We start from the raw sequence: 21,508 nt of genomic DNA, 5'->3' as shown, positions 1-21,508 counted from the left end.
GTTCCTCGTCCGTGTACTCTGGTTCTCTCTCTCTCTGGTAAAGTTCCTCGTCCGTGTACTCTGGTTCTCTCTCTCTGTGGTAAAGTTCCTCGTCCGTGTACTCTGGTTCTCTCTCTCTCTGTGGTAAAGTTCCTCGTCCGTGTACTCTGGTTCTCTCTCTCTGTGGTAAAGTTCCTCGTCCGTGTACTCTGGTTCTCTCTCTCTCTGGTAAAGTTCCTCGTCCGTGTACTCTGGTTCTCTCTCTCTCTGGTAAAGTTCCTCGTCCGTGTACTCTGGTTCTCTCTCTCTCTGGTAAAGTTCCTCGTCCGTGTACTCTGGTTCTCTCTCTCTCTGGTAAAGTTCCTCGTCCGTGTACTCTGGTTCTCTCTCTCTGTGGTAAAGTTCCTCGTCCGTGTACTCTGGTTCTCTCTCTCTCTGTGGTAAAGTTCCTCGTCCGTGTACTCTGGTTCTCTCTCTCTGTGGTAAAGTTCCTCGTCCGTGTACTCTGGTTCTCTCTCTCTCTGGTAAAGTTCCTCGTCCGTGTACTCTGGTTCTCTCTCTCTCTGGTAAAGTTCCTCGTCCGTGTACTCTGGTTCTCTCTCTCTGTGGTAAAGTTCCTCGTCCGTGTACTCTGGTTCTCTCTCTCTCTGGTAAAGTTCCTCGTCCGTGTACTCTGGTTCTCTCTCTCTGTGGTAAAGTTCCTCGTCCGTGTACTCTGGTTCTCTCTCTCTCTGGTAAAGTTCCTCGTCCGTGTACTCTGGTTCTCTCTCTCTCTGGTAAAGTTCCTCGTCCGTGTACTCTGGTTCTCTCTCTCTGTGGTAAAGTTCCTCGTCCGTGTACTCTGGTTCTCTCTCTCTCTGGTAAAGTTCCTCGTCCGTGTACTCTGGTTCTCTCTCTCTCTGTGGTAAAGTTCCTCGTCCGTGTACTCTGGTTCTCTCTCTCTGTGGTAAAGTTCCTCGTCCGTGTACTCTGGTTCTCTCTCTCTCTGGTAAAGTTCCTCGTCCGTGTACTCTGGTTCTCTCTCTCTCTGGTAAAGTTCCTCGTCCGTGTACTCTGGTTCTCTCTCTCTGTGGTAAAGTTCCTCGTCCGTGTACTCTGGTTCTCTCTCTCTCTGGTAAAGTTCCTCGTCCGTGTACTCTGGTTCTCTCTCTCTGTGGTAAAGTTCCTCGTCCGTGTACTCTGGTTCTCTCTCTCTCTGTTAAAGTTCCTCGTCCGTGTACTCTGGTTCTCTCTCTCTCTGGTAAAGTTCCTCGTCCGTGTACTCTGGTTCTCTCTCTCTGTGGTAAAGTTCCTCGTCCGTGTACTCTGGTTCTCTCTCTCTGTGGTAAAGTTCCTCGTCCGTGTACTCTGGTTCTCTCTCTCTCTGGTAAAGTTCCTCGTCTGTGTACTCTGGTTCTCTCTCTGTGGTAAAGTACCTCATCTGTGTACTCTGGTTCTCTCTCTGTGGTAAAGTACCTCGTCTGTGTACTCTGGTTCTCTCTCTGTGGTAAAGTACCTCGTCTGTGTACTCTGGTTCTCTCTCTCTCTGGTAAAGTTCCTCGTCTGTGTACTCTGGTTCTCTCTCTGTGGTAAAGTACCTCATCTGTGTACTCTGGTTCTCTCTCTGTGGTAAAGTACCTCGTCTGTGTACTCTGGTTCTCTCTCTGTGGTAAAGTACCTCGTCTGTGTACTCTGGTTCTCTCTCTCTCTGGTAAAGTTCATCGTCTGTGTACTTTGGTTCACTCTCTGTGGTAAAGTACCTCATCTGTGTACTCTGGTTCTCTCTCTCTGGTAGGTTCCTCGTCTGTGTACTCTGGTTCTCTCTCTGGTAAAGTTCCTCGTCTGTGTACTCTGGTTCTCTCTCTCTGGTAAAGTTCCTTGTCTGTGTACTCTGGTTCTCTCTCTCTGGTATAGTTCCTCGTCTGTGTACTCTGGTTCTCTCTGTGGTAAAGTTCCTCGTCTGTGTACTCTGGTTCTCTCTCTCTGGTAAAGTTCCTCGTCCGTGTACTCTGGTTCTCTCTCTCTGGTAAAGTCCCTTGTCTGTGTACTCTGGTTCTCTCTCTCTGGTATAGTTCCTCGTCTGTGTACTCTGGTTCTCTCTGTGGTAAAGTTCCTCGTCTGTGTACTCTGGTTCTCTCTCTCTGGTAAAGTTCCTCGTCTGTGCACTCTGGTTCTCTCTCTCTGTGGTAAGGTTCCTCGTCTGTGTACTCTGGTTCTCTCTCTCTGTGGTAAGGTTCCTCGTCTGTGTACTCTGGTTCTCTCTCTGGTAAAGTTCCTCGTCTGTGTACTCTGGTTCTCTCTCTCTGGTGAAGTTCCTCGTCTGTGTACTCTGGTTCTCTCTCTGTGATAAAGTTCCTCGTCTGTGTACTCTGGTTCTCTCTCTGTGGTAAAGTTCCTCGTCTGTGTACTCTGGTTCTCTCTCTCTCTGGTAAAGTTCCTCGTCTGTGCACTCTGGTTCTCTCTCTCTGTGGTAAAGTTCCTCGTCTGTGTACTCTGGTTCTCTCTGTGATAAAGTTCCTCATCTGTGTACACTGGTTCTCACTCTCTCTGATAAAGTTCCTTGTCTGTGTACTCTGGTTCTCACTCTCTCTGATAAAGTTCTTCGTCTGTGTACTCTGGTTCACTCTCTTTGATAAAGTTCCTCATCTGTGTACTCTGGTTCTCTGTCTGGTAAAGTTCCTCGTCTGTGTACTCTGGTTCTCTCTGTGGTAAATTTCCTCGTCTGTGTACTCTGGTTCTCTCTCTGGTAAAGTTCCTCGTCTGTGTACTCTGGTTCTCTCTCTTTGATAAAGTTCCTCATCTGTGTACTCTGGTTCTCTCTCTGGTAAAGTTCCTTGTCTGTGTACTCTGGTTCTCTCTCTCTGGTAAAGTTCCTTGTCTGTGTACTCTGGTTCTCTCTCTCTGGTGAAGTTCCTCGTCTGTGTACTCTGGTTCTCTCTCTGTGGTAAAGTTCCTCGTCTGTGTACTCTGGTTCTCTCTCTCTGTGGTAAAGTTCCTCATCTGTGTACTCTGGTTCTCTCTCTGTGATAAAGTTCCTCGTCTGTGTACTCTGGTTCTCTCTCTCTCTCTCTGGTTAAGTTCCTCGTCTGTGTACTCTGGTTCTCTCTCTGTGGTAAAGTTCCTCGTCTGTGCACTCTCGTTCTCTCTCTGTGGTAAAGTTCCTTGTCTGTGTACTCTGGTTCTCTCTCTCTGGTAAAGTTCCTTGTCTGTGTACTCTGGTTCTCTCTCTCTGGTAAAGTTCCTTGTCTGTGTACTCTGGTTCTCTCTCTCTGGTATAGTTACTCGTCTGTGTACTCTGGTTCGCTCTGTCTCTGTGGTAAAGTTCCTCGTCTGTGAACTCTGGCTCTCTCTCTCTGTGGTAAAGTTCTTCGTCTGTGAACTCTGGTTCTCTCTCTGGTAAAGTTCCTTGTCTGTGTACTCTGGTTCTCTCTCTGTGGTAAAGTTCCTTGTCTGTGTACTCTGGTTCTCTCTGTCTCTGTGGTAAAGTTCCTCGTCTGTGAACTCTGGTTCTCTCTCTCCGGTAAAGTTCCTCATCTTTGTACTCTGGTTCTCTCTCTGTGGTAAAGTTCCTCGTCTGTGTACTCTGGTTCTCTCTCTCTGGTAAAGTTCCTCATCTTTGTACTCTGGTTCTCTCTCTGTGGTAAAGTTCCTCGTCTGTGAACTCTGGTTCTCTCTCTCTGGTAAAGTTCCTCGTCTGTGCACTCTGGTTTCTCTCTCTCTGTGGTAAAGTTCCTCGTCTGTGTACTCTGGTTCTCTCTCTCTGGTAAAGTTCCTTGTCTGTGTACTCTGGTTCTCTCTCTCTGGTAAAGTTCCTTGTCTGTGTACTCTGGTTCTCTCTCTCTGGTAAAGTTCCTTGTCTGTGTACTCTGGTTCTCTCTCTCTGGTATAGTTACTCGTCTGTGTACTCTGGTTCGCTCTGTCTCTGTGGTAAAGTTCCTCGTCTGTGTACTCTGGTTCTCTCTCTCTGTGGTAAAGTTCCTTGTCTGTGTACTCTGGTTCTCTCTCTGTGGTAAAGTTCCTCATCTGTGAACTCTGGTTCTCTCTCTCTCTCTCTGGTAAAATTCCTTGTCTGTGTACTCTGGTTCTCTCTCTCTGGTAAAGTTCCTCATCTTTGTACTCTGGTTCTCTCTCTGTGGTAAAGTTCCTCGTCTGTGTACTCTGGTTCTCTCTCTCTCTGGTAAAGTTCCTCGTCTGTGTACTCTGGTTCTCTCTCTGTGGTAAAGTTCCTCGTCTGTGTACTCTGGTTCTCTCTCTCTCTGGTAAAGTTCCTCGTCTGTGTACTCTGGTTCTCTCTGTGTGGTAAAGTTCCTCGTCTGTGTACTCTGGTTCTCTCTCTCTCTGCAGTAAAGGTCCTCGTCTGTGTACTCTGGTTCTCTCTCTCGCTGTGGTAAAGTTCCTTGTCTTTGTACTTGGGTTCTCTCTCTCTCTGTGGTAAAGTTCCTTGTCTGTGTACTCTGGTTTTCTCTCTGTGGTAAAGTTCCTCGTCTGTGTACTCTGGTTCTCTGGTTCTCTCTCTGTGGTAAAGTTCCTCGTCTGTGTACTCTGGTTCTCTCTCTCTCTGGTAAAGTTCCTCGTCTGTGTACTCTGGTTCTCTCTGTGTGGTAAAGTTCCTCGTCTGTGTACTCTGGTTCTCTCTCTCTCTGCAGTAAAGGTCCTCGTCTGTGTACTCTGGTTCTCTCTCTCGCTGTGGTAAAGTTCCTTGTCTTTGTACTTGGGTTCTCTCTCTCTCTGTGGTAAAGTTCCTTGTCTGTGTGTGTTTTACAGGTCATTCAGATGTAGCATCGAGAGATTTTGGAATGATATCCAGACCAAAGGAGTGACTTGGTCAGAATTTACTCTGAAGTAAACTCTGAACATCCATCATCCAGACTAAGATCCTGAATCCTCATTTCCACAGTTGCTTCTGATACATAAAATCCCTGAAAATGCTTAAATATTAATGTTGTTAAGACACACAGACACACCACAGCAGTGACAGTTAATCTGTCTTTGTTTTCATTATTTTTCTCAGTTTAATGTATTCATTCATACTGTAGTGAGGTCATCATTATTATTACTCAAACACTTGTTTCGTAAATCAATTAGAGATGAAACGATGAATCGATGAATTGATTATTAATCGATTACTAAATTAATCGACAACGATTTTGATAATCAATTTATTTGGTTTGAAGATTTTGTCATGATTAAAACAAGATTTCTGATTGTTTTAGCTTCTTAAATGTGAATATTTTCAACACAAAAATCATTAACAGTCAATCATTTTAGTTTGTGGACAAAACAAGACATTTGAGAACATCATCATTTCCAGGTTTGACGAACACCGATCAACATTTTATAAGGTTTTCTGATATTTTATGGACCAAACGATTACTCGAGAAAATAATTGACAGATTAATCGATAGTGAAAATAATCGTTAGTTGCAGCTCTAAAATCAATTGTTGCTTTCACTTCTGTTGGTAACATTTTTGCTGAACTTTATTTTTCACATTCATTTATGCATGGGGGTTTTGCTAGCATAACAATTTAGCTTAGCAGCGAGGGCTTCTCTCTTGTGTTGTGTGTCACATGTTCAGTTCCTCCTCCGCTGGAAGTCTTTGTTCAGGTGTGAAAATCTTAAACATGCAGCGGTGCAAGCTCTGATCAAACTGCTCTAGATCCCACAGTTCTTATATCACACCTCTCTGCAAGTTACCTTTTATATCTAAAATCCTCGACAAGACAGTTTACAGTCAATTATTAGCCTTTCTGGAAGAGCACAATATTCTCGAGGTTTTCCAATCCGCTTTTAAAAGTCTGCACAGTACAGAATCAGCTCTTTTAAGAGTTTTTAATGATATCTTTTTAGTTTCTGACTCTGGTGACTCTGGTGTCATTATTGTGCTTTTAGATCCAACTGCAGCTTTTGACATTAGAGCAGTGGCAGTGGGCATTAGGGGTGCAGCACTGGAGTGGTTCACGTCCTACTTGGCAGCAGGGGTCGCGTTAACCGAATATTTTCCGTCATTGACCGTTTTTTTTTAAACAGTGACGGAAAAAAACTATGTTGATAAAAGAGGTGAAAAAAGAGGGATAGATGCAGATGAAGGACAAACTCAGCCCTTGGCCTCAGCGGCAGTAAGGAGGTTAGGCGAGTTCAGTGGGAGCGGGAGTTCTCCTGGCTGAGGAGGGCGGATAGAAAAATGTTGTGCGACAAAATAAAGATTCCCATCGGAGAATCTGAGCATAATTTCTGACCTGGACACCGTACTCAATGCATCATGCTATCCTTGTAGTGCTGACAGCGTGTTAAAGAGCTATGGACAGGAGGCTTTGGAGCGCGTCTGTGACCGGTGCATGTTGCGGGATTTCCTACCACGCGCAACTACGCGCAAGCAGGCACACGATTTAAGTCCATGTGCAATTGAATATGTCATTATTATCATTTAAAGTCAGTCAGTCAGTCATCATCTACCGCTTTATCCTCCACCAGAGGGTCGCGGGGGGTGCTGTGCCAATCTCAGCTACATCGGGCGATAGGCGGGGTACACCCTGGACAGTTCGCCAGTCCATCGCAGGGCCACACACAGATAGAGACAAACAACCATTCACTCTCACACTCACTCCTATGGTCAATTTAGAGTGTCCAATTTACCTATCCCCACATTGCATGTTTTTGGACTGTGGGAGGAAGCCGGAGAACCCGGGTCTTCCCGTGTGGCCCCATCATTTAAAGTGACCGGTAAAAATTGATTATGACGGGATTTTTATAACCCTGTGAGTCAAAATGACAGACAACGAAAAAGTCTAGCGCCAACCTCTGCTTGGCAGATGGTACTTTCTTTGTCAGCCTTGGTGACTCTGTATCCGCCTATGTGGTTCCTCAGGGCACAGTTTTAGGCCCCCTTCTCTCTCTATCTGCCCCCACTCTCTATATTTAGGTGGCATGGTATTTCATTCCACTGTAATGCAGATGATGTCAGCTATACATGCCTCTCAGAAGAAAGTTCACTAATTCCATTCAGCCTTTTCTTAGGTGTCTGGATGACATAAAGGCCTGGATGGCTTTTAACCTTTAAATATATCGAGCCAACCATCACAAACCTGGAAGTTCAAATGGATTCTAATTTTAAGTATGACAGTCAGATCACGGAAGAAAAAATGAAGCCAGTTCTTCCATCGCTTGTCTAAAGACGTTGCAAAACAATGCAGCGCGTCTTTTAACTGGCACTCGTAAATATGAGCACATTTCCCCCATTTCAGCTTCACTCCACTGACTGCCCGTACATTTTAGCCTTTGCTGTTGAGGCCTGGAGCGATGGAATGATCTGCCACTGCACATCACACAGGCCTCTGTTTTTAAATCTCTGTTTTCATTGGCCTTTGACACTGTCTAAGTTGTTATTTCCATTTTAATTTTCTTTTATTCATTTTATTTGATCTGTTTTTATTGTGGGTTTTTATCCATGTTTTTATGTCTTTTAGATTAATCTTATCACCTTTGTGAGCTGCCATGCCTTTTCTTTATTGTGTCTTCTGCACTTTGGTTCACTGTGGTTGTTTTAAAGTGCTTAACAAATAAAGTTGGATTGGATTGGACTGTGTATTAGTGGCGCTGTAGAGTTTCCACTGTTCATACACCAGACAGGCTCCAACATGCAACTGAGAGGACTCATGGAGTTAAATGTTTCTTGACAGGTGCCCCCACTCTGCACTGGCCCCAGTGTGGCTGCAGCTGCTGCACCGCCAACAGTTACGCCACTGGTCTAATGTTTGACCACCAACTGACTTTGGACATTTTCTAAAGCAGTTTTAGCCACAGGACAGTACAGTCTCTGAGACATATGGTCTTCCTGAGAAGACATGGAAGAGAAGCACAACGGTTTAACCAGAGTGTCAGATGTCACCGTGGTTTGGTGTCAGTTGCGAAATGATTCAGCTCTATAAGCAGGCACTAATAGGTGTGAGAATAAGTACGAAATTAGAGGTGAAAATCACAGCTGTAGTAAATGCAGAATACCCTAAGATGTAGAATTATCTTCATTATTAACACCAGGTTGTGTGGTTGTGGGTATGTTTACTTTTATATTTGTCTGTTATATATCTAACAGACTGATTTCTTATCATCAGGGTTTTGGTCTGCAAACAGATTCTCCCTGAGAAAGAGCAGCGTCTTCTTCCAGGCATCCTCCTGAGCATGAGAATGTGCTACAGTCTCTCCACCCCAAAGAACCATAGCTGTGAAAAGAGTAAGAAACAAAAGCAACATTAAAACAGCGCTGACTCTGTCTCCATCTACAGAATTACCAGCGTCAAAGTCAACCTACATTTTTCACGAGTGCCAGGTGACACAAAGTTGCTGACTCGGATGTGTGGCATGTACGGAGTGTCGATCAGGTGACCAGTGTTAGGGTAAGAAAGGACAGTCAGCTGGTGGCTGTTTCCCGCTTGCTCCATCATCTCCTTCATCTGGAAGAGACGGTAAAACAGAGAACATGCAGTATATGTCAACATCTACTTCAGAAGATGAAGAAGAAGAAGAAGAAGAGTTTGCAATAGAAATATATAAAATGGATATTTAAATCTTAAATACATCACAGACATAATTTGTTTTCTTCCGGCTTCTTCTTCTCCATATTTCATTTAAATATAAGTATTGGTCGATTTGGAATTTCATAAAAGACTTGATTCAGATTCATCCTGCTCTCTAACATGATCATGTACAGGTCAGTTAACTCACATCCATTGCAGACTCGTAGGCAGGCCAGTTCTGATCGTCCTCACCTACAACCAGCAGCAGAGGACACTGCAGTCGTCCCACCTGCTCAGAGACAAACAGCAGCAGCAACATTTCACTTTTCTTCCCCTGCTGCAGATTCTAAGCGAACATCACCGCAAACAATCAGCTTCTGGTGTTTATTCACCAGACAGATGATAAATTAGCAGGTTTACTTTCAAAATGCAATATATTACATAACATTTGTTACTAAAAAATGTAATAATGTTACGTCCTTTGTAAAGTAATGCATCACACTACTTTTGCGTTACTTTCATCAAAACAGCTGCTGGAGTGAATTTTAGTTATTTAGTTAATATTTTATTTACCAGCAAAACCAGCTGTAAGACTAGTGCTGTCAAACCATTCAAATATTTAATCGCGATTAATCGCATTAATGTCATAGTTAACTCGCAATTAATTGCACATTTGTATCTATTCTAAATGTCCCTTGATTTCTTTTTGTCCCATTATTTTTTCTCATTTTACTGCTCTTATCAACATAGAACATACTGTCTTTATTGAGACAATATCTCTGTCACCTGCATATTGTGAGTTCTTCCTCTTATTGTGAGAGCCGCACAATAATAAGAGAGGCTGTGTATCACCTGCAGTGTGTGAATAAAGTGACGCTCTTCAACGCAGACGCAGTCCCGTGGTTTAATGTGTTGCTACCGCAACGAGCTAATCTGAGCTAAAGGAGCTAGCGGTCTTCGGTGGTCTCCTTACTACAGTTCGGGTTCTGCCAGCTTGGTTGGTAACACTGCAGACATCATGACTTGGATGTGGGGAGGGCGTGGAAAAAAATTGACGCCCTTAAAATGGGTTTGCGTTAACGCCGTTAATAACGCGTATAACTGACAGCACGAGTAAGAACCATACAACACAACAGAACATCATCCTCAGTGTATCATCATTCTGTCAGTGTTAGATCATATGATATATTCAACGTCTGTTCACCTCACATTAATATCATCTGAAACCAGCTCTCTCTGCGCTTTAGTACTAGACTTTCTTCCGTGTCATCGTCATTAATTAACTAATAATAATAATAATTAATAATAATTAAATTTATCTGAGAATCCAAATCTAAAGTAAAATTACAGTGCTGTTTGGGGGCATTTTAATCCCAAACTCTGAGCATAATCTGGTCAGAATGAGGTTATCCAGGACGCAGGTCGTACTGAACGTTGTCCACATGTGAGGGATGTTCATGTTGTGAAACAGTGTGACTCACGTCCACTTTAAATGACGGGTCAGTCGGGATTGGCAGCAGCAGATCTCGCAGGATCGACTGGTTCTCCTCGTTGAGGCGTTTCTTCTTGCCATTTCTGATTTGACCATCAAAAAAAGAAGAAGAAAAACATACTTTATCTTTGACTTGTAGGAAATGACTCACAGTGCAACATGTGGCACTCTGCAGTAGTTTACCTGTCAGTATACCTCCACTGACCATCAGTTTCAACGATAGAATATTCTAGAGGCCAAAAACATATTTTGAGAAGCCACTTTGACCTTTGGCCAATAACTTCCAAAGAATTCATCTGCGAGTCCAATAAAACTTATGTAGCTAACTTCAGTATTTATAAAACTACTCTGACTCTGCTGCAGCCTATACAGTACCAATACAGTACCAATACAGTACCAATACAGTACCAATAGAACAGCAGAGCAGGCGTGCATCAATAAGCGGTTGTGTCAATGACTCAGCAGCAGAAACTTTTAGATAAACTCTGATGACAAAAGTAGAGCAGACAGTAACATGTACAGCAAAGGATTTTCCATTAAATATTAATTTAATATATTTAATATAAATTTTACTTTTTACTACTGCTTAGAGAGTGTCGTCTTTCAACCTGAAGGTTGTGGGTTTGATTCCCGGTCCACATGCCGATGTGTCCTTGGGCAAGACACTTAACTCCACGTTGCTCCCGACAGCTGTGCCGGCAGCTTGTGAATAACTATGAAAGATGAGTGATAGAAAATGTGCTGCACATAGATGCACTGTATGAAAGTGTGAGTGAATGGGTGAATGGGTGAATGGCAGACCTGTAGTGTACAGCAGCTTTGAGCACGTTTACCATCATGCCTCAGGACACAGCTGTCTGGAACCTGTTTACACTGATGTGAGGGTTTCTACCTCAATGTTGTTGTACTTTGTAACGATAATTAAAGATATTTTATTCTATTCAGAAACATGAAGATCACTCAGAAAAGAAAAAACAATCAGATCAACTTACTCTGCGAAGAAAGCCATTATTTCCTTCAAAGATCCACCAACTGGCTGCACATGAGACCCACTGACACACACCACACACCTGGGCTGCAGACACACACAGACACACACAGACACACACAGACACTCTCAGACACTGTGTCCATTCTTTCAAACTTGAGTCCATCATTTGTTTTTGAAATACAATTTACTGTCATTGTATTTAAATTGTAAATCCGCCTCTTTTCTGAGATGTGTTCTTCTTTTTGATAAAAACACATGAACACACAGAGCACTGTGAGGACAGCTGTCTGTCTGTCAGTCACTGAAGCTGTCCTCACAGTGTCACAGACACTACAGAGACAGACAGACAGACAGACAGACAGAGACACAAGCCGTGTAACACCCTACGACGTGTGGATTCGTTGCTGTCCCAATTCAAACGGTCTACGTCGACTCGTTCGTATGCGAGCGACGTGAGCGTGATCGGGAAGGACAGGTCTGGTGTGTCCTTCTCAGCCGACCGTATCCCATAATTCTGTGCGTGCCACCGGCAAATCTTTTCCAATACAACATGGCGGAGCGACGTGTTGCAGCTGGGAGCAGCAAATTTGTTTTGAAATGTAAGTATATTATATATATATTATATATATATACATAAATATTAGTATTAGTATATATTAGTAGTATATATTAATATTAAATACAACTTTTTCACTTACGATACGATACCAATATTACAGCCTTAAATATTGGCCGATACCGATATCGCATGGTGCTAACGGCTAGCTTAGCCTCTGATTTCAGAGGTTAAAGAAACATGTTTAACCTCTGAAATAGCAATAGCACACACACACACACACACACACTGTTGTTGTGATCATGTGATCGACGTGCATCCAACACGCAGAGCCCACATGATCACAACGGGCGCTGCTGGATAGAAGACCTGGAGCGGAATGGACTGGAGATTTTAGAGGCAGTCCGATGTAATCCGATCAATATCGGATTGGGACATCCCTAAATATTGCAATAGCATTTCCTAAAAGATAAGCGTAATGTTATGCCTATAACGATCATTTTAACTAACTGAAAGGGGGCAGCACCTGTGCTAAAACTGCTGATACATCTTTTGTCTCTGAATAGAACAGTTTTGGAAAGAATGAACCTGCAGGAAAATGTTACTTCCGTGCAGGCGCACAAAAAAGGGACAACTTAAAAAAGAAATGAAGTACAGATATAGTATGTAGTATGTATATATTAGTTTGATAAGTCTGTTCAGACGCACAGAGAGACAGACAGACACACAGAGAGACAGACAGACACACAGAGAGACAGACAGACACATCTCACAAACAATAAACCTACATCAGTGACTGATGATTAGAGCAAAAATAAATCTAATACTAGAAAAAAAGTGGAAATTAAAAAGATAAATAAAGAAAAATAAAATCTGTGATTACATTACATTAAACAGTCTTGGTACCATTTTAATGTGATTATTTTTACTTACTGTTTAATATCACTACAATCCACATTCATGAGAGGTCAGATTATACAGTATTATGTTATTTCCTCAATCTCAGGCTGAGAGTGTGTGAGAAACACTGATTAGCATTCAGATTTGACGACTTGAGCTCTGTTCTGTAGGAGAAACTGCAAAAGTCAGAGACTCTGCCACTGAGCAAACCTACAGAAAGAAACGATGAGATTTGAATAGTGCTTCAGATGCATCTCACCTTGATCACTTCAGAGTAGATGGCCATTTTGAGGGTGACAGTGCTACCAAGCGACAGTCCCAGCATTGCAATCCTGCTGCCAATGACCTGAGGATGCTGCAGCAGGACAGTGTAGGCGCGCTGCAGCAGGAAAACACAGAGGCACGAGCAGAACGATGGCTGAACAAAGTGAACCTGAAACCCTGGTTTATCAGTATGAATCAGGCTGTGACTCTAACTTCAAGTTACACCTGAAAACAAACAGTTAAATCAAAGAGATTCTTGCTACAGCACCTCAATGTTTTTCTTCTTTAATAGGTTTGCCCACACTTTGTTTTTTATTTGCTTGTACATTGTAAGTGAGCTATTAAGATATTGAAGAATATACAGATATCACACCCAGAATTAACTATGCAAATGTATTAAAAGTATGTCTGTTTATTTTTCCATTAGTTTAAACAAACACGTTTGTGTACAGCAAAGGATTTGCCATTAAATATTAAGTATTATTCATTCAAAATTCAAGTCTATCTGATTCTATACTTTTTATACTTTTTTTACTACTGCTTACATTGTGCTACTCCCATACGACCATATTATTGGGAACACTCATCAGGTTTACCTCAAAGTACTCGTTCTCCACCAACTTCCCCGTTTCCATGGTGATTTTTGCAGTGATGTAGTCAAGAGTCAGAGCAGCAAAACCATGGGATGCCAGCAGAGCTGCTCGGTACTCTACCAACCCCCCTGCACCCCCCCACAGGTCCAAGACAGCCGGGAACGGTCCAGGTCCTTTAGTAGAGTCAAAACACAAAACAGAGCTCTGCTGAAGTTGATCTGAACCCAGAACTCACCAAACATCAACAGACGGTTGCAGAGTGCTGTGCTGTGACTTTGATGTGAGGACTCTACACTGGTCCTACCTGGGGGCAGGAAGAGGGTTGCAGTGAGTCCACCCTCTGTGATGGGGATCCTGCTCACACCAGGTGCTGTGAACCAGCGTTCCACCACCACACTGGACAGCGGCACCTGATCCATAAACCCCACAGTCTGATGACACGGGTACACTGAGATTGTGACCTCCATGGGAGTCTGGGTATTACTGTTCCTGAGCCTGAAGGATGATGGGAGAGTCAGCTCTGACACGGACAACTGACTCAGAAGTCCACTATTTTTCCCTGGTTGTCGTACCTGAGTCCTGGTTTGCTGCCTGAAACTGGTCTGAGGCTCCACAGCAGACCCATTGGTTCAACCCCAGAATATGTCCCGCCCAGACTAAGATCCTCTGAAACTGTGAAGATTTTATATAAAAGAAAGCCAAAAGAATAATTATAATAATTACATAAATAAATACAAATTCTAAAATCTCCAGACGTCTGTGTGGACAACACACCGTTTACATTCCCGGAGGCATCAGCAGTGTAGAGACCAAACGCCTCCCAGCTGTGGCCGTCTCTACACTTGTAGAGGGCGTGGACAGTCAGCTTGAAAGACGGTGGAGCGTTCTGGACCAGGACAGAGAACTTCTCATCCACGAGTCCCCTGGACGGCTGGACCGACAGCCTCACGTGTGTCATCCTGAAACGGTCAGATCTGATGGAAAAACCGGAGACAAAAGAAAGATCCAAAACATTTTTAGTAGTACGAAAAACTGTGTTCAAATATGACATTCAATTCAGATATGAAATGTTTAAACTCCATTCATCCATTTTCTCATCATCTTTACTGTTTTCAAACCTCTTTTGAATGTGAGGCCACAAGCAAGTAATGCTTGTGCCATCACCAAGTAAATGGTAAGCACCAAGTAAGCAAGTATGTACTTGCTTACTTGGGAAGTATATACTTGAGAAGTACGCTGGGAGTATATACTTGCCAAGTACAGGAGTACACAAGTATGTGGCTGTTTCTCAATACTCAAGTAAGCCAGTATGTATGTATTGTTCTGCTGTTTGAATGGTGGCTGGCGCCAAGTGCTGCAGCCTCATTACTGCCACCTACAGTGTTGATAAATGAACATATGAAATACTTTTAATAAATGCATATATATTGTTATTATTTTCACATTTTAAATATTTAACTTCATTTATTAATTCATTTCTATTAAAATATACAATACAATGATACTACAATAGATATTACAGCATTGTATTGTATGTACTGTATTGTAAACGTGCAACTTTCCTCTCCTTTTACCAAGTGCAATATATAAAATAACATCCATCCACTCTGCTGTACAATGTACTGTATGCACTATCATATACTGCATATATCCCTTACTGGCTCCCACTGTAAATACTTGAAATACTTCTTTACATATCCTTCTAATTTTTATCGAAGGTATTGGTGCACGGTTTTGTTGTTTCTTCTTTTATTCTTTTATCTCTTCACTTGCACTACTAGAGCTGTCCTTTAATCTCGTTGTACACTGTATAATGACAATAAAGGTGATTCTGATTGTAGAGTAGTATATATATATATGTATGTATATATACTGTATATGTACTACTCTATAAATATATAACTTGTACAAATATACACTACTCTACATATCAAATATTTACATATTATATTTAAATACAGATACAATGACCGTGCGATTTTAATATAAATCTAAAATTCAAACTGTCAAAACGTTTCCATTAAAAACAAAATAACACGTCAACAACAAATCTATGGATCACACCGAGCATCTAATGACAGCGACGTCTGAGCCAGCGGATCATTCATCAGGACAGGCCGAGGTAACGCTGCTCTGTGCCGGGCACAGTGAGCGCCGAGCGTCCGCAGAGGCGGAGCTTATCACCTCCGACAAACTATAAATACGTCATATCTTCATACACAAACCACATGTTTGAATTCTAAATGACTCATTTCTCGCCTCAAATGATGTTAAAACTTTGTTCCGGGACTCAGATTTATATTTATATTATCTGCTGCTACGCTCCGCCGAAATGTATTCTGGGATACATGGCCATCGCAAGTACGCTTAAGTCACCTCCGATGCATACTTGGTAAAAATGGGCGGAGCGAGAACACTTCCGGGTTTGAGAACCGTCCTCGCTGTTCGCTTACTTGAGAATTGGAACAGCACTTGGACTGAGGCTGATGACGTTTTCACAAGTACAGGAGTACGCGAGTACACACAAGTACACACAAGTACGCACAAGTATGGATATTGAGAAACGGCCCAGTTCTCCCACACACATCACTTTTCATGAATAAATTCATTGTTTTAACCATTGTTCCTTCTTACAGTGCTGCTAGTGTTTAAGTATTCATAAAATACACATACAGCACTCAACCGAGTATGATGAGAAACTCTTCAAATTAAAATGATTTATTCATTATTTATAAACCACGATCAAGTCTCTTTTTATGTATAATACCTCCGCAGAGGAAAAGACATTCAGATGTGAAGGGCAGTGTAAGGCCTTAATGTAACACTTATCGATAGGTATTATCGATCACAATACCTGGCAAGTGTATTTCAACGTCATGGTTTCCCACACTTGATAAGGGAAGAAAATAGACCAGACTCAGGATTTCACTCTCTTTCTTGAGTTTATTGACCAGTAACGAAGTGGTGGTCGTTGTAGGTGAAAAACCTTTAAACATACAAAATAAAACAATTTCATTAAATAAATAAAGTTCTATTGAAGTACAGTATTTAAATAAACAATTCAAATGAATATTCCCACATTTAATTCAAACATTTAAATTAGGCAAATACTGTATAAATAAATTAAATAAACTAGTTCCACTTTTTAGAACCATTGCCCTTAATCAACCTGACATTTTATATTTTAACCAAGATTATTTAACATATTTATCATGACATTTTCAATTACCATTAACCGAAATTAAAACAATCCAGGCGATTTTAATATAAACATAATTATTTCTTTTTTATACAAACAATAGGCGCACAGCGCATCAACATCAGTCCATCTCTGTCCGGAAAAGAGCTGCGAGCTTACCGGTAGCCTCCTTGATCCTTTCTGCTTCCATGCGTGTTTTACTCCTGTGGTTATTCAGCTTTCGTTTCTTCTGCTGCCGTTTGTTGCGTTGCAAGCTACTGACTGAATGCTCACTCCTTATTTTGTTCCGGGGTTTCTGCCGTGCGTTCCTAATGAGTGCGATTGTGATCACCTGTTGATGCGCTGCGGAGCCGTGCGCTCGCTGTTGCGCGCATGCAGTTGCGAGCCCGTCGTCACATGCACCCGCTCGTAGGCAATACCCGGCAGATCGGCGAAACAATACCTTTAGCTGTTCTCTCTTGACATATATTTGTCATTTCTTCAACATCAACATTTCCTCACAAGCACTTTCTGCACATCTGAGTTGAGCCTGAGGCTCCTTCCAACATGTAACAAAGCCAGTTTTTAAACTTCCAAAAATATACCACCATAGTTCTGTCTCCAAGGAGACATTATCTTCACTATTCAACTATTTGCCCAAACAATCTATAACAATTGTGTTAGTTGACTGCGTGAACATGTTTGAGACACTGGCATGGCTTCTGATTTATGATAACCAGAGACTTTAGAACCAGAATATCATCAGCATAAAGAAACTATTTATGTTCCCTGCCGGGTGAAGGCGCAGCGAGTTCACATGTCCTTTATTCTTGACTCTGCTCTAATCAATGTGGCTAATAGTTCTAAGAAAATTGTGAACAATAGTGGGCTTAGGCTGCACCCCTGTCTAGTTGACCTGGTAACACTGAACAACTGAGATATTATCCTGTTAGTTAAGAGCACACGACTCTTATCAATCTGCAAAAAGCATCACCAAACCCAAATAAAAAAGCCCCTTCCACCCTGGATCAAAAGCTTTTTCATCGTTCTATTCATCCAAACGAAGTGAAACAGTCTCCTCATGTTTTATTAAACCCACTTGATCCTTGTGAATGACGTTAGGTCAAATCTTCAGCCTCTGTTATGGGAGTATCCAGGCGATCCTGCTGCTCTGAGGAAAGCTGTGGTAACTCTACTTTGTGGAAGAAAGAGTTCAGTTCTTCTTCTTCATCAGCTGAACATGTGGATACATACAGAATGATATACATATATACATATATACACATGTATATATGTATATGTATTTCTGAAAGAACGTTCAGTTCTTCTTCATCAGCTGAACATGTTGATACATACAGAATTATATACATATATACACATGTATATATGTATATGCATATGTATTTCTGAAAGAACGTTCAGTTCTTCTTCATCAGCTGAACATGTGGATACATACAGAATGATATACATATATACACATGTATATATGTATATGCATATGTATTTCTGAAAGAACGTTCAGTTCTTCTTCATCAGCTGAACATGTTGATACATACAGAAATATATACATGTATATATGTATATGTATTTCTGAAAGAACGTTCAGTTCTTCTTCATCAGCTGAACATGTTGATACATACAGAATTATATACATATATACACATGTATATATGTATATGCATATGTATTTCTGAAAGAACGTTCAGTTCTTCTTCATCAGCTGAACATGTTGATACATACAGAAATATATACATGTATATATGTATATGTATTTCTGAAAGAACGTTCAGTTCTTCTTCATCAGCTGAACATGTTGATACATACAGAATTATATACATATATACACATGTATATATGTATATGCATATGTATTTCTGAAAGAACGTTCAGTTCTTCTTCATCAGCTGAACATGTTGATACATACAGAAATATATACATATATACACATGTATTCAGGGATGGGCAGTATTTCTAATACATGTATTTAAAATACAAAATACTATTTTGTAATTTGTATTTTATTGAGATGATGAAAATGCCTTCCTATTTTGTTTCAAAATACTTCAGTGTTGTGTATTTTTGTATTTTCTACTGTAATACTGTAAAATACTTTCTGCTATGGGCATGCACATGATTGCACTCACAACACAAAACGTACAGTGCTGCAGATTGAGTCAGTACTTGGTACTTTGTCCTTACCTGTCAGAAGTTGTTTCAAAGCAAGGTGAGCAACCAAATTGACCTAGTTTATTTTAGTAACACATTTATTCTCAACCATGAATCACTCTTTTTATGGCATGTTCCTGTTCAGTGTAATTATAGGTGTTCTTTGTAAGGCTAACTAACTCGCTGTGTTAGTTTCACTCTCTTTGATTTTGCCAGTGAACATTCAAAGAATCACGTTTTTAAAGTTATTGTTGTAACACGGTTTCTGTTTGTCTCATGTAGCCTATAGCCTACATAGGAGTTGTGTACGTCATTGTCAATATGTGGTTAGGGTTAGGGACACTGGATGAAATCCACGCCGAATATGGGCTGTCCCAGGAACGTGTTGTTGCTACAGTAACAGACAATGGGTCCAATTTCATCAAAGCATTTAAAGAATTGAATATTTCAGCAGTGTGTGTGGATGAGCAGAGTCAAAACGATGGAGAAGATCTCTCATTTATCGCAATAGACTCTTCAGACTCTGAGGAAAATGAGACTGGCATTATTTTACCAACTCATTTGCGATGCGGGTGCCATACTCTAAGTCTGGTTGCGACAATTGATGCAAAAAAGGCCATGAAAGAACACTCTAGCTTGTCGTGTCTTAACAACTCTACAATGGGAAAATGTTCTGCACTGTGGAACTGTGTCTGCAGTATTGAAATTCAGGTTAATTACACCTTGTGCGAAGCATTGGAACTCTCTATAGGACAGCCTTCATCAGCTCTGCAGCATCCGCGAGACACTCCATGATCTCATGACAAAGTTAAACCTGCCATTGTTTAAGGATGCAGAGATGGAGTACATTGAAGACCAAAGTCCTGAAACCCCTTGCGCAGGCAATTGATCGATTGCAGAGCCAGTCACCGTGATATTACGCAGAATTAAGTCCAACCTTATTTGCAATAGAGGCTAAGCTTGAAGCTCTGTGTGCCAACAACCTCCGTTACTGTTTGCACCTTCTGCATGCCATAGTGGATGGTTTCCAGCGGAGATTTGGTGCCTTTCTAGATCTTCGACCAGAAGTAAACGAAGCGATCCTGGCAAGTTTGACCCATCCGTACTTTAATATGCGCTGGCTGCCTCCACATATGGCAAGTAAAAACCAATGAATCCAAGAACTGATGCTTCAGGCTGCCACTGATCTTGAGCTTGTGACTGAGAGTGAGGCTTCGAACGCAACTTCTACGGTAGAGGAAGAGGATGACTTCTTCATCTTCACAGAAGACGTAAAGGTTTTCCAGAAGTCTATTCATAGCAAGGCTGAGCTAGAGTCACTTCACTTTTGGAGGACCAAAGGAAGGACTTGCCATCCTTGGACCAGTATCCCCTCATCAAAAACCTTTTTGTAAGGTTCAATACCATCATTCCGTCCTCAGCTCCAGTAGAGCCTTTGTTTTCCATTGCTGGACTGATTAACAGATTAATCTGAATGCAAGTCTCTTTGAGAAGTTAGTTGTGCTTAAAGGCATTAACTGAGGAGACACCACTAGGTTATACACACTGCTTTGCACATGATTAGATCACACTTGAGTTTACCCTTTTCCTTTCTTTTTTCTGTTTTACAGTATTAATGTGACAACCTGTTTTTTTAGTTTTTACTTTTTACTTTTTTGTTGTGCATTGTGATGAAACTCACCAAGTGTGGTAGTGGTGGTGTTTATGCTTCCTACTGTAGTTTAAATTTCAAAATAAATCATCCATTTGTATTGTCTTTGAGTTATTGTCACTGATTCATAGTGGGCTGTAATACAACAATAGGGTAAGGGCAGAAGTTTATATTGGGATGTCTAACATGAGGGGTCAGCATATCTAATCTGTAGACTGAGATTATGGAAGGAGTCTCTTGCTTTCAGATGTTTTTCCAGATACTGTGCACAAGTGAAGGGAGAGACGAAAAAGGCTTTTAGAAAGAAGTATTTTGTAGTATTTTGAAAATACAAAAATACAGTATTTTATTTTGATACATGTTTGGCTGCTGTATTTTGTAGCTTATTTTGATACATTTTTAAGGTGGGTATTTTGTATTTTATTTGGAAATACATTTTGATGTATTTGTGCCCATCCCTGCATGTATGTATATATGTATACGCGTATGTATTTCTGGAAGAACGTTCAGTTCTTCCTCATCAGCTGAACATGTTGATGCATACATAAATATAAACATATATATGTACATAGTATGTACATATATATATGTATATATATATGTATAAGGCAACTTCACTTCAACAGCTTCACAGATGTACAATTTTTTTATTTCATATTTCATCACAATGATAATATATAATTTTTTTTAACGGCTAATTTAACATTTTATTACCTCGTGCGCGCTTTGGATAAGCGGAAATAGGACTTTGTATGGGCGATGTATCGTAAAGGAGAGAATATCGGCGCGCACGGGAAAACAAATGAATCCAATGTTGTTGCACCACATTTTGTCGTTTTCGCATGACATACTTTTTCAAATAAGGAATTATTTTACATCCAATATCTTCAATAAGTCACACTTCCATGTTCACTCGCGATCATGTCACGAGATAGTGATTTAAAGATCTTTCTGACTGGACTCGGGTCACGTGACTATGAGCTCAAAGTCCAGCTGGTTCAGGTTTGAATGTGAGAACGTAAATGAAAAGTTTACTTACGGTCAGAGTAGAGTGATTCTGCTGTAAACCTGTCTCGTCACAGTCTGGAGGGTTAGGGTTCGATTCCCTCTTGTGCTGCTGCTGCTGCTGATGATGATCTCTGATCTCTGATCTCGGATCTCTTCTTCTCTCAGTCTTCAGCAGCAACAGCTCGTCTCTCGTGTTGTTTCCTCCCACTGTAACATCACTGTCTGGCCACTAGGTGGTG

The 21,508-nt window shown here is 41.3% G+C and overlaps 1 protein-coding gene across 1 annotated transcript; it reads right to left on the bottom strand.

The window, feature by feature from the left end:
- Positions 1-7,096: 7,096 nt before the first annotated feature.
- Positions 7,097-21,485, bottom strand: LOC131470097 (peroxisomal succinyl-coenzyme A thioesterase-like). The gene is made up of 11 exons (XM_058645639.1): positions 21,301-21,485; positions 14,041-14,240; positions 13,839-13,938; positions 13,571-13,761; positions 13,270-13,439; positions 12,669-12,788; positions 10,955-11,037; positions 9,952-10,045; positions 8,679-8,759; positions 8,266-8,407; positions 7,097-8,176 (listed from the first exon to the last, which is right to left on the bottom strand). Exons 2-11 carry the CDS (start codon positions 14,222-14,224, stop codon positions 8,043-8,045), a joined length of 1,299 nt encoding a protein of 432 aa, XP_058501622.1. The 5' UTR covers positions 14,225-14,240; positions 21,301-21,485; the 3' UTR covers positions 7,097-8,042.
- Between the last annotated feature and the right edge of the window lie 23 nt (positions 21,486-21,508).

Source organism: Solea solea, chromosome 12 (assembly GCF_958295425.1).
Source record: "Solea solea chromosome 12, fSolSol10.1, whole genome shotgun sequence".
Classification (NCBI taxonomy): domain Eukaryota; kingdom Metazoa; phylum Chordata; class Actinopteri; order Pleuronectiformes; family Soleidae; genus Solea; species Solea solea.
The sequence above is the reverse complement of the archived record's forward strand: the minus strand, read 5'-3'. Positions and strand labels throughout refer to the sequence as shown.